This window comes from Pyrgilauda ruficollis, unplaced genomic scaffold, assembly GCF_017590135.1.
Source record: "Pyrgilauda ruficollis isolate IOZ18807 unplaced genomic scaffold, ASM1759013v1 scaffold50, whole genome shotgun sequence".
NCBI lineage: Eukaryota > Metazoa > Chordata > Aves > Passeriformes > Passeridae > Pyrgilauda > Pyrgilauda ruficollis.
Genome location: NW_024526600.1, coordinates 7,607,300 through 7,632,959, shown reverse-complemented (window position 1 = coordinate 7,632,959; position 25,660 = coordinate 7,607,300). Strand labels below are relative to the sequence as shown.

Here is a 25,660-nt window from a genome sequence, read left to right as displayed (position 1 = left end):
CTGTCCATACTGTGCCAAGGAGCTCTAACAAAAACCCCAGAGCTGCACAATACAGTGCCAAGTACTTACAGCTGGCAAAATTTTCCACCATCACATCCTATATTTAGTAGTGCACACTGCCCATCCATGAGTGTTGTATATAATTCCTCAGATCATGGACCAGGATATGGTGAACATGTTGTGGTTATAAAATATTTGTCTATATGTACATAAATAATTGTAAATAGAATGTATATCATAATACCAGATTTTTCAAACCTACAGAATTAATTGCCTATTACTAACAACACTAATGGGGTTTATTTGCTTTTAAAAATTTCTGTGGCATGCACTGTGCATGTAGAGTTCTTCCCAAAATTCCTTGGCTTGTTAGCTGGAAATGGACAGCCTCTCTTTTCCTCCACTGGTAGAAAAAACATTTTCAAACTGGCTCAGAGAAAGCTGTCTGCTCACCCTTCTGCTGCCACCTCACCCAACCCCTTTCTGCTGATTCTTTTCCACTCAGCTAATTACTGCAGAAATTAGTGATCCCAAAGGGGAAGCAAGGTGTCCAACAGAACTAGCAAGATGGAGTCCATGCTATAAAGAGTTTTCAGTTCCTCTGCTGAAATCACTAAAGATGTTTACAGAGTATATAAATTATTTTCTTTTGAATGACCATTTATGGACACCTAGGAGGTTAAAATGAGGGAAATTTTCAAGGGCATATGAGTAGGGATATGCCAACATATATCATAAAAAGATATGCTGGCTTTTAGAAGGGAAAAACAACAATGGTTGATGAAAAACCTAAGGTTAAAAATGGATTAAAGAATATTTCATATTTTATATGTGAAATAAGGTTAACACCAGTTCAGTGGAATCTATTTGTGTGTATATTTCTTTAAATATCCTGCATGAGTATATCTTACTTTCCTTTCCTGTAAGAGATTTCCCAAGTACCTATCTCTTCCAGAAAGGTTTAGCATATTATCTGATATTTTCATACCAGAATAATTAAACTGGAATAAAAAATGCAAGTTCTGACAGTGAATATATGGGGAGAACAATAGAATTAAATTAAGAAGATCAGTCTCAAAAGTAATTTAAAGTTTTCACATCTGTTCTGCTTTGTTCCTGTCCAAAATTTTTACCTGTATCTATCTGAGAACTTTGACTAGTTCTGCACACATTTCAGTGCCACCTCAGAAACTCCTGAATCTGTAAACAGTTCTGAGTTTGTGCAGCTTAATTCATATAAAAAGGCTGATTTGACATGGGACTTTATACAAGACTAGAGTTAGGTACAATCAAAAATCAAAATCCCTATAAAATATCTGTAAGACACCATAAGATAAGATATTTTGCCTTATTATACTAACACCTCTTTATTTCTGACAATTCAGTGAAGAACTGGTCAGCAGCAGCATGTATGTAAAGTGGCAGGTAAGCCAAAACCCTGAGACTGAAAACCCACAAATCAAAGAGAAATCCAGGTCCCTGCATTCTGAACTATAGGATGTCAAGGGACTCCAGAGAAAGTAACCTTGAATCTAGAATCTGGAAAATCAGGTTTGAGAGAAATTTGCTTTGCTTCCAAATATTCCTTTCTGGTTGTGGATGATGGAAAAGTATCCAATGAAACAGTCTAGGGACTATTTTCATAGTATCATCACCACATAATGTTCTGAGTGGTAAGAAAGAAAAAAAAAAATCTATTTTCTGAGCTTTCAGGTTCTAGCCCAGGACAAAAAAAACCCAGGTACAGTTGTCATAATTGATATTGGAAAGTCCAGCAGACAGAATTCTGAATGACTAATTGTTCTTATAGCTACATACTGACTTTCTTGAGAGGAATCTAAATAAATAATAAAATATAGAAATCTCCAGTTAATACTGGTTTAGAAACCGAGTTTTCCGTTTTCTCTCATTCAGACTGGTTTTTAACTGAAAATTATTAATAGGAAAAATGAAAAGCATAATAGGATTATTATTTTTTTCCTGTAAGAATCTGGGTGCTCTGAGCTGTATAACTTACTATCACAGTCCCTTTGTGTAAAATAGAATTAGCTGAAAAAGACAAAGTGCAGCCAATGTTCCAAATCTGTAGATTATTTGCCACTAATTATCAATTTGGGAAGTTCCATTTTTGTCTTGGGTGAGTTCTGCTCTACCACACCCGGTATTTCCAAATCCTGCTGAATGATTTTAATGAACATCTCGATTAATTCCTGGGAGAGCGATGTGACTGTGAGGAATTAAAAGTTTCTGTGTTAATAGGCAATAATGTTGCTGTGATCTAAAATAACGAGAGTTTGTTACTGACTTCCATGGCAGTGGGATAAGCCCAATGTCCATATTTTCTGTAGGTAGGCTCCAGCTTTGCAAACAGACTCTCCTTTCCTGAACCCCACTACTGTCACGGTTAATTTCTTGTTAGAGAACCAGCATTTATTGGGACACAAGCTGTCCTGTTGTTCAAATAGATTGCTAAAAGTCTTTGCTGGTTTTAATTGTTTTGTTGAAGCATTTAAGGTCGAGATGTAGGTTGGTCCCTCAGGGCATGATCCAAAGTCAGCTGTATCCATAAGAAAAGGTCAAGTGAGTGAAACAGGTTTTGAATCAAAGGTTTCTACAGATTTTCCTGGAACAGATGGCCTCATTTAATGGGAAGAAGAAAGGGCACTGAGCCTAAAAGACAAGGCTGCTACCTCAGGGATGTGATCAAGTAAGCTGTGGTTGCCTTCCACATGGAAAAGGTAAAATGCAAGGTACAAAAGTTGGGTGCTGCAGTGTTTGTTGTTTTCTCTGGCATGGATGGTCAACTCTGACTTTGGAATTAGTTACCTAAATGACCTACGGATCTAATAAGGTATCTAACAAAAAATTGTCTGGCTTTGTGGGGTTTTTTCCCCCAGATAATTTCCCAAACTTCTGGATTTAAATTCAGGAGGAAACCACCAGCCCCATCAAACAAACAGAACTTCCAAAACAAATAGGACTTTTCCATCTTTCACTTTCCTAAACATAAATCAGGATGCAATATGATCTCCCTTTGATAAATACAAGTTCTGACTGATGATTTGCCTCTTTGAACAAGCTGCTTCATACTCCTGGTGCACTGCAGTCTAAGTTTTCAGATTTGCCAGTTAATGAATGGCACAATAGCAAATAAAATAACAAATGCCATCTTAGTGGTTCCATTTATTGGATTCTTTCATTAATTCTCTATCTGAAGAAAACCATCCCACTCCAAGATTCCTAATAAGGGAACCTGTGAGCATTTTACAGCTTAATGACAATGATTCCCAATCTGCCTCTCCCCAAGAAACAGTGAGCTTTGAATTGGCAGTGTATTTTTTTCTACTATTTCTTCTGCAGCAATTTCTTCTCCAACTCTTCTAACTAAGGTTAAGAGGTCTATTTCACACTACAAGTGGGAAAAGTTGTTTCTTTGTTAACTCTGGTGACAGGATTCAGCGTTTGTTGCTCTTACCCAGAGCCTTCCATCTGCTTCTGTTGAGGCCAATATCAACATTCTCTGGTGGTATCAGTTACATCACACACAGCGCTGCCGTGACTGAAAACCCAGAGGCACAAAAAGGGCTCATTCTTCTCTGGTGTGGTATAAATCCTACTGACTTCGGGAACTTCTCTGCACTTCTCAGGATTGCGCCTGCAGTTTAGGAAGAAAAAAAAAAATCTTTAAAAGATCATGTGAAACCCAGTTTACTGAAAGGCAATAGTTTATTTTCTAGCAAAGCAACATTCATTGATCTAGCTGGAATTAACAGTTTTAATTTTGTCATCACTTTTTAAAAAAAAACAAACCACTTTGACTTTCAGAAAAAAAATACAAATATAATATTTTGCTACCTTCCAAACATTAACTTTGATTTACTTTTGGAAGATAACGTGGTTGGTATGTTTTCTCAGGATAGCCTCTATCTATTTCTGTGTGTTGGTTTTAAATGTATCTGAATTAAAAGGGGTTTTAATCTCTGTCTCTTCTGTGAAATTAGATTGTACAAAACTAAATATGACTGCTCTTCATAGTTTGCTGTTCTAGCATAGCCATAAAATGTATCAATGTATGTGTATATATGAATAAATATTTGATGACAGACACTTTAGATTATATATTTAAGCAGCCATGTCAAAACTTCAGAGGTAGATGGCTTCAAAAGCAATGGTATAGTCATAATACTCGCAAATTATTTTACAAAATCAAACCATGCCCTCAGCACAGATCTTATATCCTTACCAGTAGTCTGAAACCCACCTTTTCTTTAAAGACCCTTGCTAAGGTTTCTTTTGCCATTGCTTCTTTAACCAGGACGTATTTGAATAATGACAACTGCCCGTGGCTCAGTCTTCAGCACTCATCTCCCAGCAGAGCCACCCTGGAGCTGAGTGCCAGGGGCTCTGAGCTCCTGTGGCTCTGGAGCCACTCCTGGGACATGAACATTGCACAGCCAGTGTCCATGCTTCCCCCTGGGACTGCCTCACTCCCCAAAATTAGTTTTCTCCACCTAATACATCTCCCATACACGTCCCACTGCATTTCCTTTTTGCCTGTTTGTAACGGTACTGTGGGAATATCCATGGGATAAAAAGCTTACCCTACTGATTTGCAGTCCCAAGGGGAATTTACATTAGACGTGAAGTTGTTATTATTTACTGAAAAGTGGTGTTCTCTTCTTTTCATTATTATTATGATTCTATTCCTATGATACTATGATGTTTCATGTAAATTTTCATGTGCTGGCATGCCTACAAGTTAATAGTGTAATAGAATGCTCAGCTCTCAGCATTAGAGTGTTTTTAAGGTGAATTGCATCACATATGCCATCTCTTTGCAGAAAGAATATGGGGTTTGGCAAAACTACCTGCTGAGCAACATAATGAGATTTTTGTACAAAGTACAAGTTATTGATTATTATTGTATTTTATTTTTCTATGATTTCCTAAGAGGCATTATCAGGTCTTACAGATGGGGTAAGCCTGTTTATTAAGATATTTATTAGCAAATAAAAGTTACAGTACTGGTGGTTATTTTTGAGTTAATGGTGTTTGTTTGCCCTTAAGTTACTAATATGATCCACAGTGAAGCCATACATGATCATGCAAAAAAATCCCAGCTGCTTAACACAGGGTGGTGTACTAATAAAGATGGACTGGCAATACGCTCCAGCACTTGAGATGCTTCAGGGTGGTGTTGTTTTCTTCAGCTAAAAAATGCTCTTCTGTGCTTACCACTGAGCACTTATGCTCAAAAAACACACACAGCTCACAGCATCAGGGAAAAAAAAAACCAAAAACTGTGCACATTAAAAGCTGCAAAGAGCCGTGCTCTCTCCTTCTCGGGAAACACTGTGAATCTGAATTTTAAATGGCTTTTAATGAGCCATTAAGATTCTTCAGTATCGTTCGCCCTCCTCATGGTGATTCACTGAGCCATGCAGCTCCTCTAGTATTTGTCAAAGCTTTCACTGACAAAAGCAGTTTTAAAACCGATCATATTATGTAAATAATGCCAGGGCAATGCACGACGATTCACAGAGAAGTGAATGCCACATACAATAACCAGACCCTACCTCAAAAAGCTTAGAGTTATAATGAGCCTTCCATTGCATAAAATCACACGCATGCAATGCAAGACTGAACAGAAGTAGCTGTAAAGTAATAGGAAATGAGTGTCAGATGCCCACAGTCCATTCCATCCTCTTTATTTCACATGGGAAGAGCTTTCTCACCAAGGACTGTCAGGTTTAACACAGTCTACATAATGAAGAATGAGTATTTTCATTTTAGATCTGGTTACAGAAATGCCTTTGCCGTTCCGTGTTCTCCACTGAATTCGGACTGATTTCAAACACAAACACCCTTCTCTACCACATAAACCTCACAATTGGATTGCAGTCGGGGAAGTGCTTCATCACAGAGTTTCACTGAGGGATTAACGCTACCTGCCTGTTCCTTCAGCGGCTCAGAATGCCACTACAGGGGAAATCTCATCTTTTATTCGGAACCTTCCTGATACAGGAAATACAGCAGACATGGAACCAATCTGACGGGACTATGCTACGCAGCAAAAAAAAATTTAAAAATTAAAATAAAAAAAAAATCCGAAGTGTAATTCCACCCTCTGTGCCTGGCCAGGCTGCCTTCCTCCCAAAGCCCTGCTGCTGCCACTGCCCCAGGGAAGCATTTGAGCTTTTCCAGACTCTGCCAAAGCGCCCGCTTCGGAACGGGCAGTGCTGTCCACACCTCGGCTGGCCGTTCTTACTCAGGGCTTTCCTTCTGTGTTCATCGCAGTCCTCAGGAGGATTTATCCAGGCACTCTTGAGAGAGGCAGCGCTTGCAAACCAGCAATTCCCGAGGCGCTGGACACGGACAAGGAACGGGACACCCCCGACCCTGCCCCGGCCCCCTCAGCCGCACAGCGCCGGGGGCGTGGCCTAAGGCGGGCCCCGCCCCAACGCCGTCCCTCCATTGGCCGGAAGAGGCGGAGCGGGTGGGGCGGAGGGACGCGATTGGTGGGGCGGGGAGAGGGCGGGGCTTCGGTTTCCTCGGCAACGGCGGCGGCGGCGCGCGGGCCCGGCCGGCGCCTCCCGGGCCCAGGTCGGTGCTGCGGCCGCGGGGACGCGCCCGGGGAGGGGGGACCCGGGGCCGGCCTGCCCTGGGGAGCCTGTGCCGGCCTTCCTGCGGGATCCTGTGCCCCTCTGGGAGAGGAGACCCTGGCCTGGCCTGGGAGAAGGGACACGGGGCCGCTGCCGGGCGGCTTGAGGCCTTGTGTTGCTGACGGGAGGGAGGGCAGGCCGGCCTGGGAGCTGCGATTCCCCGCAGCCAGGCGTTGTCCCGAATGAGGCCCTTGCACCCAGTGTGCCACAGGCCGAGCCACGCTCAGAGCCGAGGTGTTCGATTTGTTTCTGGTTCTGCCCAGAAAGAACGGCAAATCCGCCGTGCCAGCACGGCCGCTGCCAAAGCTTTTCACTATTTATCTATTTATGCATTTTAGCAAACAAAGGCATTCATGTTCACTGACTGCTAGGCACCTAGTTCTCTTATCAATTAACATCCTGTTGGCTAATGATTATTTTCTAATTAGCTTCCCATGCTAATTAGTCCACATGCCCAGTCTTTCCCTACTTGTGGATCTTAGACCATTGGAATATATCCAGCCCTAAACCTGAACAAGGCAGTTCTACCGAAAATATAATATAATTTTTATATATATAAAATATATGGGCAAAATATCAGCTGGCAAAAAGGGGGTAAAAAGGCACCTGTGTTAGCTGTAACTGCTGTAACTCTTCACAAATGAGAAAAAACATGAAAATAGGAGCAGGGCAAGAAGTCAAGGGTACATTTCTTCCCCACTGTGTTCTTAAGTAATGACTGTGCAACACCTGGACATCACTTAGAGCTTGTTTGTTGGCTGCTCTCTATTTCACGGATTAAATCTCCTTTGTTGTTGATTAGGCTTGAAAATAGATCAGACATGAAAGAACATCCTTTCTTAAGAAAAAAGCTTAGAGAGTTTGCTCTTAAGCTCCTGGACCAGACTCTGCCTTAAATAATTTTCTGAGATGTCTGATGTATGCTGTATAGCACTGTAATATATATAATATATATAATATATATTATATATATTATATATATCTATTATAATATAATTTTTATATATATAAAATATATGGGCAAAATATCAGCTGGCAAAAAAAGAGGGGGTAAAAAGACACCTGTGTTAGCTGTAACTGCTGTAACTCTTCACAAATGAGAAAAAACATGAAAATAGGAGCAGGGCAAGAAGTCAAGGGTACATTTCTTCCCCACTGTGTTCTTAAGTAATGACTGTGCCAGCTGGTAGGAAATTTTCTAGAAAGACATGTCTCTAATTAAAATGTTGCTAGAAACTGTTGTGTATTTAGGGTTTTGGATTTAAAAGTGAAGCTGTAGAAATATTTTTAAGGCCTTATATTTCCTCCTGTTTCCTTTTAGGAGTGCCTACAATGTATTTTTTTTGACCCTCTATTTTTTTGATCATCTAGAATAGATAGATGAAGCTCTTGATTGGATAAGAAAGTAATGTATCTTGGAGCAGGGTTTTGTCAGGTTAATTTGATAATGAACAGATTTAATCTGCTCTCTGATTTGTATATATGGATTAGAAAAGGAGTGGGGCATAAAACAAAGGGAGTTAGAATGAGAGACTTGCTGTAGTTAATGTTGGGGTTTTTTAACCTGGTAATAATTCTGTGTAGCTATAATGTCGATCACGACCAGTCCTGAATCAAAGTGCACCAGAGAAAGCTCTAAGAAAAATCTGTATTTAAAAAGGAAAAATCATCCTTTAGCCAGAATGATTACTTGTGTGACTTCATTAAATGCAAAGTTTTGAAATTATTAAAAAGCATTTAACCATCATTTTGTAATCAGTTAGTGAAAAAATGTGGTCAAAAAATTGTTATTGATGGGGTTTTTTTACCTTTTTCCCCCTCCTGCTGTGATTTCCTCAGCTTGCAACCTGAGTTATCCAGTGCTGTGTGCTTTTAATTTATTAAGGAAAAAAGAAAAAACAGCTTTCACCAGTCCAGAAATCCTCTGACATTAATTAAATACTTTATTATTCAAGGCATCTCAAAGGTTTCAGTGTCTGATTGCTGAAATTATTTCTAGTGGAATTCATTCAGGGCAGACAAGGGTTATCCTCTTTGCAGAGTGCATTTAGCCAGGTAATGCAGGGCAACATGTGATGTAAGCTCCTTTGAATGTGCCCCTGCCAGGTATCTTCAGCCAGAGTCTGGGCAGCAGCAGAGGTTTGGCATCTCCCTGACATGTGGGTGAATGTTTTGGTGTCTGTTAGATCTATTTTAATCAGTTTCTATTTGTGGTGAACAAAGAGTTCCTAATTTGTACGTGTCAGTATTGGCAAAATATCGGCAAATTAGAGTTTGGATTGAATCAACAGAGAGTGCTTTATTTAATGCAGGGCTCAGTAAATTATGTAGCAGGTGCTGAAGAAGGGAAATACTGTTTTGTTTTCAGAATGGTGTACTGCTGACAATTTGGGGTCAAGATAATGACCCTCCTTTTGATTTTGCTCAGTTTGGTGGGAGCCCTGGTGGTGCTGCACTGTGCCCCTGCTCGGACTGCTCCGAACTGCTTCAGCGTTTTGTCCCAGTGAATCAAGGGCGCTGTGTGATACAGACAGGGCTATAAACAGCCAGTCTACTTTGGTATCGAGGCCTCCTGGCTGTAATCAGCTTACCCTCCGTGTGCTCATGGGCAGAGGCAGCCCCTGGGACAGTGTTTGTGTAGGGTCTGCTCACACCATCGCGCCCTCCCAGGTGCGAGGCTGCTCGGCCCCATGCCCGCCCTCGGTGCCAGCGCTGCCCTGCATGTAGCACTTTTCCAACAGCTCTGATTCCCTGAACAGCAGGTGATCCCTGTGACTCCCAGCCACAGCCATGGGGTTGTTTGACAAGCTGGCAGGATGGCTTGGGCTGAAGAAAAAGGAGGTTCACGTCTTGTGCCTTGGCTTGGACAACAGCGGCAAAACGACGATCATCAATAAACTTAAACCTTCAAATGTAAGTAGCCTGCGTGGTTCACTGCTGGGTGTTTGTTTGAGATGGGTTTGCATGCTGTTACAAAGGATGTGCCCATGGAAAAGATGTGCAGAGCTTGTGATTTAGCACAGTGGAACAAATATAGTTTAAGATTTTCCAACTAACTAAAACTAAGGGTAAGCATTCACATGCACATTATTTTCCAAAAAAACCCACTGTTAGCGTGGCACACTTTTGTTAAGATCACCCAACAAGGAAGGGTTTATATGGCTGAAATCAGGATCTGAAACAGTCACTTAAATCACTTAAATAATTGTCACAGGATTGCAGTTACAAGTGAAGTTGAACATTTAGGATTAATACAATTGTACAATAAGTTATCATGTTTATTTTAATCTCTTCCTGAAAAATAGTAAATGCATAAGAGATAACAAAATAAGAACTAAAAAGAAGATACACGTTTAAGGGTGACTTCACAATTTTTAAAGCGGGATAATTTTCAAAATAAGTACCATTAATACTTGCAGTTCATTCATCCAGTGAAAAGTATTTGAGGCCACTAGGAGTGCCTAATCTGAAAGTAGGATCCTTGTTTATAGATATGTTTATGGACTAGAAACAGATTAATTTTGATAGGCATACTCAGGGCCAAACGTGCCGCATCTTGGTTATTTGCATCTGGGAAACTGACTTTTGCTGTTTATATCAGGACACTGCTTTTTTTTATTATTTATTATGAATGTTCATTAAATTTTACCTGATGAGTCCACTGGACATTGTTTAAAAAGTGTGACATAGTGGCATTTCCATTCCTGGCAATTATTCTTCCACTGAAAACTGAGTAGATTTATGAACAAAGACTATAAACTCCTTGCTATCTGCTGCCAGTTGTTTGGGAGAAAGGCTACAATGTGTACCAGGCAAATTGTACTTTATGTAATTACTGAGACCTTTTTTGTAGAGGGTTTTTATGTCATGCCTTAAGCAGTAAAGGATTCCTAACTACAGTTGAACTCAAACTTGAAGATTTATCACAATAATGGGCGTTAGAGAAGCTCTCAGTGGAATTACATGAGTAGAATAAATTCAGTGTTTGTAATGAGAATATATAGGAGGATAACTTTGCATCCAACTTGCATAAGTCTACCCTTGCAAGATATGCCAAATAGTCTAGCATGCAACAAATGTCACTAGATCAAAGTTAATAAAACTGTTTATTTTTGGTAAGTTCAATGGACAGGTGATTTTGAGCTCTGGGTCAACTCAGTCTTCTTAAGAACTGCTGCTTTGCCCAGGAGGCAAATATTAGGGCCTGGCAAATCCAAACGTGTTTCCGTCTGCAGTTGGTTCTGCTGGACCTGCCTATGGATGGTGTTTGGAATAAGGGGCTCTAGGAGTCTGTGCAAGGATTGCAAGTCACTTTCTCAGACAGCTCTGTGACCTTTCTTCCTGCTCAGTATCGATGCTTCATAGTGGAGCTATTCTTTTCCACCAACTTAGCTGAGAGGTTCCTTGACCAGCTCAGTAGTAAATCAGTTATCAGACAGATCTCTTAATAATGCTCTGTGTTTTGGCAATTCCAGTAGTGTTTACTCTCTTCCCCAGAAAATACAAACCCCTTGATTCTGAATTACTTTACTTTTCTGGGAACTTTTTTAATATTTCACAGTTTGGGGCAATAATAGATCTGTAATGTATTAATGTTTTAAATATATTTCAGTATTTGCATTTTCTAATTTGATTGTAAAACCTGTGCTTTCTTTCTTTCAAAGGCTCAAACTCAGGACATTGTTCCAACAATAGGATTCAGTATAGAGAAATTCAAAACTTCAAGGTAGTACTTTCTTTCTTCATTAGCAGTAATGATTATTACACCATAGTTGGACTTAATTATCTCTTTCAGTGGGTTTGTAACTGAGTATCATGTGTGGTGGTGTAATGACATGACATTGCATTTTGTTGAAATGTAGTACCCACAAGACCTAATCATGATCCAGGACTGAGTGTGTTAGAATAGAATGTGTGTTTTGTACTGCTATAAAAGTATTAAAATTTTTTTTTTTTTTTTTTGTTTTTTTTTTTTTTTTTTTTGTTTTTTTTTTTTTTTTTTTTTTTTTTTTGGTTATTTTGTATCAATGTCTGATGTCTGTCTGTTAAGAGTTTCAGTATAGGGCACTGTTACAGACTGGAGGAAAGACAGCTGCTGAGGTGGCAGCCTAAATTCCACTCTCAATCTGGTAGCCTAAATTAAGCACTCTCACTGAAGGTACTCTGAACAGATTGCAGTGTAATCTCATTAAATGCAAAAGGATGGCTACAGCATTAGCAATGTAAAGGTGGCAGGAGCAGAGGCCAGGAAACAGAGTAATAAGTCATTAGTTGAATGAAGACTAAGATTTAGATTAAGAATGTCGTGACACGAGGATATTTCAAGGAGGCAGCATCATTTTGTTATTTTGTGGCCTTCACTGGATGTTTTAGTGTGTGCAGTTAGTCTTCAAACCAAGCAGTATGGCCTCACTGGGTGGGAGATCTGCAAGAAAATTGTTTATTCCTTGAGCTGATATGCAAGACTGAGAGGTTTCATATTTCTCTAAGAGCTTCCACAACTGAGCTCTGTCCCAATAAAGAACATCAGACAAGTTTGGGACTTCCCATGTGAGAATGAAATATTGCTTTTTTTTTATTCTGATCCTGTGGTAGGAGAGATGATGACCTGTAAAGATGGCATGTAGAATGTTTTAAAAAAACCAAAACAACCCCTAAAAAGCCCACCCCAAAACCTCAACCCCTACAAACTGACAAGCCCAGAACGCTGTGTCTGGACATAGAGTGGGAAGGATGTCTGGAGAGCTTCCTTTTCCTAACCTCCTTGTTTTGGTGGCCTCTGCTTGGGGAGCTACTTGGGGCTACCCAAAAAAGGAGAGCCTAGTTCTGAACTCGGTGTTGCCTCTGTAAACATTTCAGGAGCAGATGAGGACTTTTTGTAGTGTTCAGTAAGTTGCCTTGCTGTATGTAGTGTGTGAGTGAAATCTCACAGTGACAAAGACTGCTCTTTGTAGCTTGGTCATCTGAACTCACCTGTTTTTACCAAAATGTACTGATTTTTTTTCCCCTAAAGGCAGAATTTATTTATTTCTTTTAAAAGCCTTTTATTTTGCCCACATTTATACCTGTCTAGGGACAGAATTTAAGACAGGCCATGGATTTTAAGTCATGGTTCATCTGTATTTAGTTTATTCATAAAAACAGTATTTGATACCAGCGTGATAGAGAGAGAGACTGAATGGGAGCTTGTTTTCCATTTGATGTAACTTTAAATAATTGGTTTAGTTCTTTTATTCAGATAATAAACACATTTCCCATTGTGAAATATTTCTATAATAAGGCTGCGAAACTGAGTAGGGTCATTTGAAGGCAGATGGTGCAACCAGAGTTCATTTGGGAATTTTTCCTCAGTTGATTTGGATTCAAAGTGAGCTGGCTGGTTTTTTTGGGGGGGTTTTTTGACAGGGTAGCAAAGAAAATGGATGTGGTTTGGGTTTTGTTCTTTTTTCCTTGGCCTCATGCACTTCTTTTCTTTGCAGTTTGTCTTTCACAGTGTTTGATATGTCAGGCCAGGGGAAATACAGAGACCTCTGGGAACACTACTACAAGTAAGCCTATAATTTATTTTAAAGCATTGCTGTTCATATTGACTGTTGTGTAGGTTATTTAAACTGAGGTATGATAATATCTAGTGGTTAGAAATGATTCAGAGAAGGCTCAGACCTGCTGTTTGACAGAAGGTTTATTCTGGATAAATAAAACTTTCTGTTCTAACAAATTAAAATTTTTATCTGGTATTACTTTGTACTTTTGGGGACAACTTTAGGGAACGTAGTAGAGATGAGATTTAAATGTTGAAACCTGGAAACCAATCCTGTAAGAAAGCTCAAGATGAGGTAGGTTTCCAGCTTTTCAGTTCTTCTGTAGGTCAGCTACTTAAAATCTGCAAGATATTGGCTGATGGCTGAGATTTTTAGAGGTGAGAGAAATGAACCTCAGAGGATAAGGCACGTGTAACTAAGAACCTGAATGACTATTCTTAATGTCATATATTAAATGGATAGTCTCTGTATTTTGTAACACTCTGGTATTGCCTTCTGGCAATAGGAGGACACCATTCTCTGGTTTTGGAGCTTTTAGTGAGTCTTTATTATTTATATTATTTATTATATCTATTTAGTTAATCTTTATTTGCATTGTCTCATTGCTATTGTGTAATGCCTGATCCTGGTCTAGATAACATGAACAATACTAAACCATGCAGAAGTAGCTTGGAGAAATAGAAGGGAGAAATTCTGAATATTATAATATTGATTAAATATTAATGTCAGTTGTGGTAGAGCTTAAATTGTTTTTTAATTGAGGATTAATGCTTCCTCTCCTTCCTGTGCAAATTGTGTTAGAATTGAAAACACTTGGCCAGGAGATCTCATTGTTCAAGAGTGTTAGATTTGCATTTCACTAACTGATGCCCTCAGGCTGCTCTCAAAATTCTAGCAGAGTGCTTCATAAGCAAATAATTTTTGTGATTGCTGTATTTAATGCAGTAGCTTATCCCTTGTGGGGCATAAATGGCTTGTTCATCTTAACAATAACTCCCTAACAGTAAGGGAGTGTTTTAGGTTATGCTGACAGTGAAATATGCACTTGTATCCTCCTCTGGTTCTGAACAAGTGCAATAGGCATGTATTTAAGATTATAAAAACAATAAAATATAAAAACAATATTTTCTATCAATTAAATAAAAATATTAATAAAACAATTATGTGTTGTTCAGTTCATAAAGTTAAGCAATGTTTAATTTTGCAGGAAATTAAATCTGGGCAAGTGTCAAAGTAGTTGCCTTGGAGTCCATCAAGTCTGGACTTTATTTCTATTTAGGTTTAGAGAAAGTATCTTCTAGTTCATTCTCTAAGTACGTTTATCTTAAATAATCCCAAAGTCATGTTGTATCCCAATGGCTGATACTTCTTCATGAAGTATCAGCCATTGGGATACTTACTTACTTGTATTTTTTTGGTGGTAAATACATGCCAGTACTCTTGATTCCGCTTGGTAAAATACTCTGTGCTCATGAAAATTGCTGAGGCGTTTCCAGCTAATATGCAAAAGCTTTATTTACTAAAGGTTCTGTACACCAGAAGAGAATGGGCCTTCTCATACAATCTTGGGCTGCTCAGGTTATTTTTGGTTTCCAGCAGGTGTGGAATGTTTCTTATCAAAATACAAAGATAGATGGTGCTGGAGGGTAAAGAATGTATTCATAATGGTGTCTCAGAGAAAAGTGAAACGAAGGAGAAGTGAATATTACATTAAAATATAAAGTATTTCACCTACTTTCTGTGGGTGTTTACAACAGGTGAATTATAAATTGGTGAGACTTTCTTTGGTTTTCAGAACAAGTTCAATAAATGGAACATCAAGTCAAAATATCAGTAACACCCTGAAATAATGAGTTGAGTAGCTGCATTTATATTGTGACTGGTCACACTATCAGCAAAATGTCCTAATGATTTGAAGTAGTTGAAAGTTTTTACCTGTTATTTGAAAAAAAAAAAAAAAAAAATCCTGTTTATGCAGGTTATGTAAAGGTTAAAATAACCTGCATATGTCTAGCTGTGGACACAGGTTTTGTTTAAAAAGGTATTTGACCTTTCTCTAAATAAACTTTAGTACTGGAAATACAGAATTTCTGTAAAGATCTGTCTTAATGGGGTTTTTCCCTGCCTGACCACAATGGCAAAATAACAGTGGGTTACATTTTGAGTTAATTTTTTTAGTCTGAGTAGTAAAATCAGTGGCTTTTCTAGAAGGTGTGTGGAGACTGAACCTTGTAGGGGCAGGCAACAACCTCATGTCTAAAAAGATTATGCATGTTAACAAAATACTGTATTTCAGAAATAAGACTGGATTCAAATGTTAATGGTAAATAACAATGATAAAAATTAGAGGAAAAATCAGGTTTGTTTGGACTTTTTCCTTGGTGTTTCTTCTGAAGCCTTTTCTTATTCACAGAATACTCATTTCTTTGAGAACCTATAATTTGCCTCTTTGCTCTTTTCATGTTATGCAGAGAAGGCCAAGCCATTATTTTTGTCATTGATAGCAGTGACAAATTACGAATGGTTGTGGCCAAAGAAGAGCTTGACACCCTTCTGAATCATCCAGGTGAGGAGGCTTTTTTCCCATTCTGTGTCCGTATTTGTTATGTTGCCTTAAGAAAAGCCCTTATCTGACACATTCTTAATACTTTGCAAGTATTTTAACCTTTCATGAATATTAGCACAGTAATAGTCTTCCAAAACGTGTGGGGTTTTTTTTTTACCTGTTCACATTTGGAAATTGGTCACACTCCAGCTGTCTACACTGAGTTGGGATGGTCTCTTATTAATCAATATAGATCAAAAGTTACATGGTTTTGAGAAAGATTAGACTTTGAGTTGGAAGCTGGACAGGCTTCTTGTGATGACCAGCACAGACAAAACTGTATCTCCCTGTCTGTTTTTTCCATGAACTCAGCTAATTCCTTTAATGTAACATTTAACTTTCTTTTGTCATCTTCTTGTAATGTTTTATGCTTTAGACAGAAATACAAAGGGATAATTACACCAGTCAGTTTTAACTCCCTATGGAAGAGGATATGAGAGGATTTGTGATCAGGGTCTTCTTTTAAGGGGTTTGGTCTGGGTTTTTTTTTACATGAGACTGCACCTTAATCAACTTCTGATATCAGTCAATTCTTTGCCTTTCTGTATATCCAACATTACTGGGATGTGTCTGTAAGCAACATGCAATTTTGACTTCCAGCACTTTTGGTAATTGCTCTGCCTAACCAGAATATAAAAGTACATCTAGAAAATTTAAAAGCTAAATAATCCTGTGATTCCTTAATTATTTATTAATGTGATAGATCCTTAACTTGTGGGATTCCCATGCTGAAAATAAGAAAGGAAAAGCTGACTTGTATTTTTAAGAAAAGCAGCGTGTGATAGGGACAAATACATTCCCATGACTTTATTTTCCATGAAGACTGTGTATAACACTTTAATTCATCAACAAAGATGCTGGAGCTGACTGGACCTTCTTATTCTCATGCTCTAATTTCTCATTCAAAGGTATGGGCTACTTCAAATGCACACACTGAAAAGACTTTTGTGTCACAAAAGTCACAGGGAGGATGAGGTGAGCCAAAGGCTGTAGGTGGATTACACAGAGGCCAGGGCGCTGTGTACCAAGTCAGGAATTAACTGCAGCAGTAAAACCCAATTCTGCTAGTAAAGTGAGCCACACAGGGCCGAGGGTGAGAGGTGAAGCTGCTGGAAGAAGTTACTGGTTTAACAGAGGGCACAAGAATGAAAATGTTTAGACAGAGTAGAAGCAACCTTAGGTGGGGCTTTTCATTTAGGCATTAATAGGTCACTAATGCTGACCTGGCAGGTCAGTGCTGTTCAGTTTTTCATGAATTTGTGTCTTCAAGTTCAAAAGACCAGGCTCTGGCCACTGAGTGCAGTCCTGAGAGCCAGGAGACAGCAGTTGTGGATTTCTGCCTTGGAGTGGCTTTGCTCCAACACAGCAACAGTGTCACTGATTTATCAGTTTTGATATATTACATCTAAGAGAACCAAAGGGCTTAAAAAGTTCTTCCAGGATAATTTTCAATAAAAGTAGCTGTTAGGTGAATCAATATACAACTGGATTGCTATATCAGTAGTTTTATTTGTGTTAGTGTTCTGCCTTTCTTGCTGCATAGCCTACTTTCTCCCAAAATATGCTTCCATTGGTGTCATCCTCCTGAAGTGGTTTAAATGTATGTATTTACCTAAGTTTTAAATGGAGTTGAATCAACTCCTGTCTCTGAAAATCGTAGCAATCCCAGAGTAAAACAGTTCCCTGTCTTTTTGCCAGGCTTTGCCTGAGGGAAAGGGAAGGGAATGTGTCCTGTGAAGCATTAATGGGGTTAGAAGTTGCAGTACCTGGGACTCTTTTGTGAATCAGAGCTATAAATTATTTTTACTTACATTAATGGACAATGCACTCCTCAAATAACAGCTTGTTAATGATAACTGTATCATATTTTGGTTTTTTACTCAAATTTCATTCTTCAGCACTTTGAAAGATGATAGCCATAGATTACCTGGATTAGATGATGACTCTTGGGTCACTTCACCTCCAGCACATGCTTCTAAACTAAACTGAAATTCTTCTAAACTTGATTTTTTTTTGTGTGAAATGGCACATCACATATCTAGTGTCTGGAATATTTTTTAATGTGTTAATTCATAACTGCTTGCAGCTAGAAAATGTTTGCTTTCCATTAGTAACTGTGAAAATTGTGGCAGGGAAACACTGCACATGAGGAAATAATATAAATTTCTGTGACCATGACTTTATTTAGCAAATATCTTTGGGTGTGCATTATGACTCTGGGTAGGTAGGTTGTGCCCCTTTCTAATTATTTAGGAAAACACTGGAAACTCCTTGATTAACTTGGCTGTTTGCATATATGATGTCAGCTAATTTATGTGCTTTAATTTACCCATAACCTGCAACCTGTGGCTACCAGAGTTCATTTAATTATACTGTAAATTACTGTAAAAATTTCAGTCAGGAGACTCAATAGCTGTTCAGCTATGGAATCAAAACAGAGATTTAATTATATTGTGCTTGTATTTTGAGGCCTTTGACTCGTGTTTATGGATATCAGAGGACAAAAGAGCTCCAGGAAGGGTAAATAGTTTGTGAAAATTGTCAGTGTTTTGATCAGCACTTACCATCTCTGAATGAATATGGGGAAGTAGTGTTATCTCCATTGATTCTGTGGAAAGGCTTAGTAGGAAGGTGGAAAAGAACATAATTAGGAAAGTTCAAACCATTTCAGCACTGACAGTTTGTTGGGATTTTGTGGGGTTTTATCATCCTCCTGCCCATCAGCAGGGGCAGATGGCTTATGTTTGACATTTTAAAATAAATCTTTACCTAGTTTCCTGTGTGATTTTAAAAAGAGTCTGTGTAGCAATTTTCATTGAGGTGGTAGTGTGTAAGTTCTTTTCCTATCAAGCACTGATGGATAGACTATAACCTAGATTTTCTCTAATCCTGGATATCATTCTTTGTATAAATAATATGAAAAACTTTGACAGTTAGTCTTGGTGCTGGTAATTTTTTTGGCAGTGTTACATCTGTAACTTTGAAGAGAGTATGTTTTCTTTCCTTTCAATCACCATATAGTCTTTTGGGGTAATCTGTGAGGTTTCAACTTGTCTTTGTGTAAGTATCCCAGAAATTGCCAAAGTACTTTGTTTGGTCTCACTGCTAGCTGAAAGAGCTTCTGGAGAAGAAGTCCTTCTAGGGAAGGGAGAATAAAGGATGTCCACATGTGCATTTTTTTCCAATTGTATAAAATGTATGAAGTAATGGATGCTTTCCAGGACACTAAAGGATTCAGACTACCCTTCTCAGCTATTGTTGTGACGTTATGAATGAATACACAAATTATTTTTTCCATCCATTTTATACATCCAGTCCTCACTAAGCAGAGATGTGCAGTGTTTGTAGGCAGTGGTTTGATCTCTTGTTCCTCAGTTTCACCAGCAATTCCTATCTGCAGCTTGAAGTGTGGGTAGAAGGCAGGGGGAGAGGGGGTGGAAGATTCCAAAGCCTGCAAGGAAGTTTGTGAGCATTTTGGAAGCATGCAGCAGAGGCCAGGTGACCCAACAGTGTGTACATAGAATACATGTAGGATACAACCTTCAGAGAATTGCAGCTACAGGTGAGCAAAATACCTTCCTGTGTTGTTTGTACTTTGTTACATGCAGAGATTAATGGGTGCTGCCTCATGTCCTGATGGTTCTGTCTCTGCTCATGCCTAGACATTAAGCACCGCCGGCTGCCTATTCTCTTCTTTGCTAACAAGATGGACCTCAGGGATGCAGTGTCATCTGTGAAAGTGTCTCAGTTGCTGTCCTTAGAAAACATCAAAGACAAGCCCTGGCACATCTGGTAAAGTTCTCTTTTTCTATCCTTTTATTGGCATTACTTTGTGCATTCCTGTTTTAGCCCTGTTGTGCCACTCACTACTGTATAAAATATATGGAGTAGATAAAAGACAGATTCCATACATAAAACACTAAATTTAAAACAGTAATATTAAAATACTTACGGTGAAACTTACTTTAAATGTACAATGCATTCATTTAGACTGTGTCTGTAAAGTTTTCACAGCAGAACTGTTAGCCAAGTAATGGAATGGAGGATTTCTAGTGGAATCAGGAAGCAGGGTTGATATGAGAAGAACAGTTGGCATTATATTTTGCTAGGAAATTGAGTAGAATTGTTATCAGAGTGCTCCTTCTAGATTACTAGGTGCAGGTTGGAGAATATCAATCATGAAACCTTTGGAGTTTTTTTCCACTCTGCAGATGCTTCAGTAAACTGTTGTTGAAAGGCCATTTAGTAAACTGCTCTCTTCTGTATTCAGAGACACTGTACTCTTTGTATCCAGTCATGTTTGAGGGGATTTTTAGTTGTAGGAGCTTGTCTTTTGTTCCTGAAGGATGTAAGCTTTACTTAGTGCTGATGTTCACAAGGAAAAAAACTCTCCTTTTATTAGAAGTGCTTTATAGAAGTTAGTATTTTGTCCTATTGAAGTCCTCAGCTGTTATAAATAAAAGTGAAATCAGCAGCTAAATGCTGCTGAAAGCTACAATTTTCATTTTAGGTCCTTTCATGTTAAACTTGATTACCTGGACATTGTTGTCCAAAAATCACACACATGAATTCCCAAGCTTCTTGGAAGATTGTTTTATGGGAACTGCAGTTACAGTCCAGATCCAGTGCTGTGCTGGTTTTCATAAATTGAGGAATGAAGAGCATTTAAATAGTTATCCCCCAGTGATTCAGAAGGTGGATTTACACTGCTCTCAGTGTAGCAGAATAGTTTTATACATTAACAGGCACTCCTGGGGTCGCTGTTGCAATGAAGTGTGTACACACACATAATTCCTCCTGCCAGTACTCCAGCATTCTCACTGAGTGTAGGAACTGCATAGAGGACATTTGGGCTTGATCATCTTAAAGGTCTTATCCAGCCTAAATGATTCCATGATTCATGGCTGCTGTTGGAGGGAGTAAACATCTTTTACAGCATTGTCTGAGGAGGAAGGTGCTGCAAAACAATGTGTCTGCCTTGTGTGGGAGCTCTCCCAGAGCCCCTCATGTTCTAGGAATGATTCCTTGTTCCTTGGAATTAAAAGAGATCACATCATGAAATGGTGTTTCCCTGTGGGGAAGGTACCCTATATTATTTGAGGAGCAGTTTTCTCCATAGGAAGAAAACTTAAGGAAACTACCTGATGCTACTTTGCAATTATGTAAATTACAAGTTTGGTGATGACTCAACTAAAACTGGTATTTTTACAATGTTTTTGAAATTTGATTTGTTTCTTTCAGTGCCAGTGATGCTCTTAAAGGAGAAGGATTACAAGAAGGTGTGGATTGGCTCCAAGGTATATCATATGTAATTCTCTTGCTGTATTTTCATTCTGTTAAACTCTTTCATTTTGTAAGTTTTTTTCTTTATTATTTCCTTTGTTTTCTTTCTGTCCATTTCTGCTGCCAGATCAAATTACACAGTGAGTACTAAAGCTCTGTCTCATATTTGCCTTTCATTTACCTCCTTAATGTACACAAAACATCGTGTGGGCTTCCCTGACCAAAGTGTGTATTATGAAATACTAATGCACACTCTTGCAAACAGTGTAGCACTTTCATTTAAACAATACCAACTCCCACACTTCAATTTCTTATTGTGGTAGTTCAGTTTCTTCTTTAATTTATTCTTAATGTCCTGTCCCTGTTTTACATAACTTAATGTTACGTATCAAGAAATGGTGAAAGAAAATAAGCCAAGTATCCAGACAAATACACTGGTTTTAATTATACACCTTCAGCTCTTTAATCCAGAGCCAAAAGAAGAACTTCTTACACCATAACGATTATAGGACATGCAGACACTCATAAATGCATGGAAAATATCAGATCCAGCTTGGATGATGTCTGACACCCAGCATCTTTAATTACAAACTCGATACAGATGTTGTGTAATTACAAACTTGGTACAGATGTTGTGTCTCCTTCTGTTGTGTGCTAGTAAGGCTCTGCTCTCTCTTTTCCTCCTGCTCAACGTTTAGACTAGTGAAGTGTGGCATAGTTTTGGCAGGCTGGTCCCAGTTTTAGCTCCCTGGCTGGCGTTGCTTGGGGTGCAGCAGCCGCCTGTGCTGTGCCCGCCGGCCGCCGGGTGTCAGCGCTGGCCCGGGGACAGAGCCTCCTTCCAGCAGGGCAGCAGCCAGCCCTGGCCCGGGTCACCCATCCCCGCTGCTCTGGGGACACCGGGCTGTCCTTCCTGCTTAGACTCGTCCTGCTGACTGGAAAAAGATGGTTTGTTTTACCGAGGCGTTGTAGAGAACAAAAACATTCTGTGATGTTTTCAGAGGGAGGGCTGCTCGCCAAAAATAGTCTTTAGAAAGAGATTTACTGCCCTACAGAGGAGCAGTGATGTATCCTCCACTAGCTAAAATAATTCTGGGGTGGGGAGCCAGGATTTTGGTATTGGATTTCCTCCTCTCCTGTATCCTATCATCATAGAGGCAGATTCCAAATCATAATTTTTCCTAATTGCAGGCATAGTTCTGGCTTAGTAATATTTTCTTGCTATGTCTCCACTTCTCTTGGAAGAACCTTTAAAGTTTCAATCCAAATTTTGGGTTTGTACATAGCTTCATGCTACTTAAAAGTATCTCAAATGCTTGTGTAAATATTTTCTGACAAAATATTTAAGTTATATATGTAGATTTTTTTTAAGCACAGCAAGCAGATGCTTCTGCTGTCACTCACATAGCTCTTACAGCTATTCACTTATGGAGTGTTAACTTCCTAATTTTCTGAGCTGAAAATCCTTACAAAGGGGCTCTATCTGAAAATTTCCTTTAAGTCCCTGGTTCGGTGAGCCCAAAAGCTGAAGAGGGGTTGATTTTAAATGGTACTGCTACCTAAGCACATGTAGTTTGGCAATTATATCAATACTTTGATATTTCAAGGACAACTTTTTACTCTGATTCTCCTTATTCCTAGAGCACCAGATGGAAATATTTGGAACAACTCTGTAGTCATGGTAGTCCCTAAATCACAGCCTGGGGATGCCATAAAATTCAGAGGAGGAAATGACACCTGGTGAATGAGTGCACAGTTCTTGTCAGCAGCCAGGCTTTCCTTAGTTACCCATTCCAGACCCATTTCACAGTTGGGGTGGCAGGGGCAGAAAGTTTTGTGGGTTTTTTTGCCTTGTGAATGCTGAGTTTGCTATTTCTCTATTTTGTAATGGGGTTGCTTTTGCAACAGCACATCCTCCATAGGGTAAAACAAACCTGTCTCACAGCATTCCCCCTTAGTAGGGGAGATTGTGCTGATTTCCACATTTTGTGATGGGATGCTGGGTGCAAGAAAACATTTGAAGTGAGTTGAGAAGTGGCAAACAAGCAGCAATATGGAGAAGTGTGGCTACTGAGAGCAAAGTTTTCATGTGAGTTATTAGAAACCAAACTTTAAATCTTTTGCTGTTGACCAGTTCATGTTCAGTTAGGTGGAAGCCAAAATGTGTACAAGAAATTGAAATGCATGCTTCATAAAACAAAATTCCAGGTCTTATGGTCATCAAAATGATCTTATAAGCCTGAAGAAGATAAAAATTGTACTAGGTGGGAAGAGATTCCCTGTTAAATTTGCAAGATTTGGGGGAAACAACTTGGCTGTACAGGAATTTCAAAAGTGGATGAGAAAGCAAGTTGAAAACAAACTCTGCATTGTCCCCCATTGTTGTAACTCCACCAAAATATCTAGATCCACTTTATGTTTTCAAAAAGCAAAATGCAGCAAGAATTCATCTTGTGCTAAGACTAGATATTTCTTTTTATTAACAGGTCAGATGCAAGCAATGAAGACATGAGAGATAAATAAAGGATCTATGGGGTTCTTTTACACCCTTTGTCAGTAGGTGAAGAACAAGTTCCTTGGAAAGGAAGAATGATTTGAAGAAGATGAACAGTTCAGCTAAAATATCCTGTATTGACTTGTTTCAGTTTAGTATCTCTTCCAGGAAAACTGAATGTAGACAACCTAGCACCTCAGGTATGCACATTGATGAATTAAATTGAATCTTGTGACTGGAGAGCCTCTAAAAAATATTTGTGTTAACAATAAACATCTGCATTCATTTGAGGTTTGGGTGATAATTAGCCATCAGTAAATGCCCCTCTGTTTTTTGGGGGGACACCTTACATTTTGAGCAAATGGAAATATTTATTTTCCAGAGAAAGAATAATCAGCACTTTGTGAAATCCATCTACAGAAGATACCTACTGATTTTAGATGCCCAGTTTTAGGCATTACTGCCATTTTTTTATATTAAAGTTTGATGTTGGGTTTTTATTATCCATCTCTAATATACTTCTATAAAAGTATTTTGATTAAAGATATAAGGATTCAAATGTTCATTGTATTTGTTATAGATGATTGCAGATGTTTTTAAGAAATTGCTTTTAATGAAATGTTACTAATTGTTTTTGTGATTATGTCATGGTTATATTTGCATTCCCATCAATAAAACTTCAAATATATGACATGCCCTGATTGGGTTTTTTAACTTCAGTATGCTCATTAATGGTCTTTATATCCTAGAGATTTTTGGGGGTTTATTTTTATTTGTTTCATTTGGAATGTGTTTATCCATATTCAAGTGCATATAGCACTGTATATGTAATAAAATGGTATCTCTGTTGCCAAGGGGTTTTTTTTATTAATTGCATATATTTTTTACACTACCTAATCCACTAGACCTCTCTTCCAGATACTTAAGGAGCATATGAATCACAGGATGGGTCAGACTGGAAGGGACCACAGTGGGGTCCCTGGGCCAAGCTCCCTGCTCAGGCAGGACCATCCCAGAGCACATGGCACAGGATTGCATCCAGGTGGTTCTGGAATGTTCTCAGTGAGGGGGACTCCATAGCCTCTCTGGACAATCTGTTCCAGTGCATGGTCACTGTACAGGAAAGTTCTTTTCATGTCCAGGTGGAACTTTCTGTGCATCAGTTTCTTGCAAGTTGTTTGAAAACACAGTTAAAGGACAGCTCACTGGTTTACTAGTCATTATTATGAAATATGTTATATACTTCTGTCGTGTATAAAGACCGTTTTACTTTCAAAAATCAATTTAATCAACTTTCTGGCTCCAAAGATGTACCGTAGGTAACAAATTAAGAACTTTATTTTTGTTCTGCCACTTCAGGAAAGAGCAGACTGACCCTGGCAGTGCTGAAGACTCCATTTAACTCAGTGATTACCTGATCCCTGTGGGACATGTAATATGCAGCTCTTGCAAAAGCTTCCCTCCACACCCATTAGCATATAAGACACACAGATGTTCTGTCAGCATGCCTTCTAGGCCTCACCTCATAGAGAGGAGTATTTGGAGCAAAGGGAGCTGAAATGGGAGAACAGTGTCATGTACTCTCAGTTATTAAATAGTTACATTTAACTCCCCTGCTTTGCCAGAATAAAATCTCACTGTAAGAAAACTTTCTTACAGGATGCTGTGGTTCTTACAGTTCAGTTTGTCATGGAGGTATTTTCCTGTCTCTTTCTGTGACACTGTTGGCCTTTTGTCAACTCTGAATCTAAGTATCAAAAATCAAATACAAAGGAGGAACAGTAATATATCATTCTGAGGAGTTTTCCTCTGAATTGTGGGCAGACAATTTTCAGGTTTACTTTTTTTTGGATAATACAGTAATTAAAATAATGGGTTGAAAGGGACCTTAAAGATCATTGAGTTCCAGCCCCTGCCTTGCTTGGACAATGGATGCCTTCCACCAGACCAGGTTGCTCAGAGCTTCATCCAGCCTGGCCTTGAACAATTCCAGGGGTGGGAACACTGCAAATTCCTTGGGCAATCACTGCCAGTGCCTCTCCATGCTCTCAGTAAAGAATTTCTTCTTAATATCTAA

At 38.9% G+C, this 25,660-nt stretch overlaps 1 protein-coding gene across 2 annotated transcripts; it reads left to right on the top strand.

Annotated features, from left to right (window-relative positions):
• The first annotated feature begins 6,535 nt into the window (after positions 1 to 6,535).
• ARL6 (ADP ribosylation factor like GTPase 6) lies at positions 6,536 to 24,425 on the top strand. 2 transcript variants are annotated; one of them, XM_041480240.1, is made up of 8 exons: positions 6,536 to 6,603; positions 9,425 to 9,575; positions 11,327 to 11,388; positions 13,142 to 13,210; positions 15,676 to 15,770; positions 19,472 to 19,601; positions 21,051 to 21,106; positions 23,576 to 24,425. In XM_041480240.1, the coding sequence occupies exons 2-8, from the start codon at positions 9,453 to 9,455 to the stop codon at positions 23,599 to 23,601; spliced, it is 561 nt and encodes a 186-aa protein (XP_041336174.1). In that variant the 5' UTR covers positions 6,536 to 6,603; positions 9,425 to 9,452; the 3' UTR covers positions 23,602 to 24,425. The 2 variants fall into 2 exon arrangements, with proteins under 2 accessions (XP_041336174.1, XP_041336173.1); XM_041480239.1 differs by having other exon boundaries at positions 6,554 to 6,603; positions 9,422 to 9,575; positions 23,576 to 24,424.
• Positions 24,426 to 25,660: the final 1,235 nt, after the last annotated feature.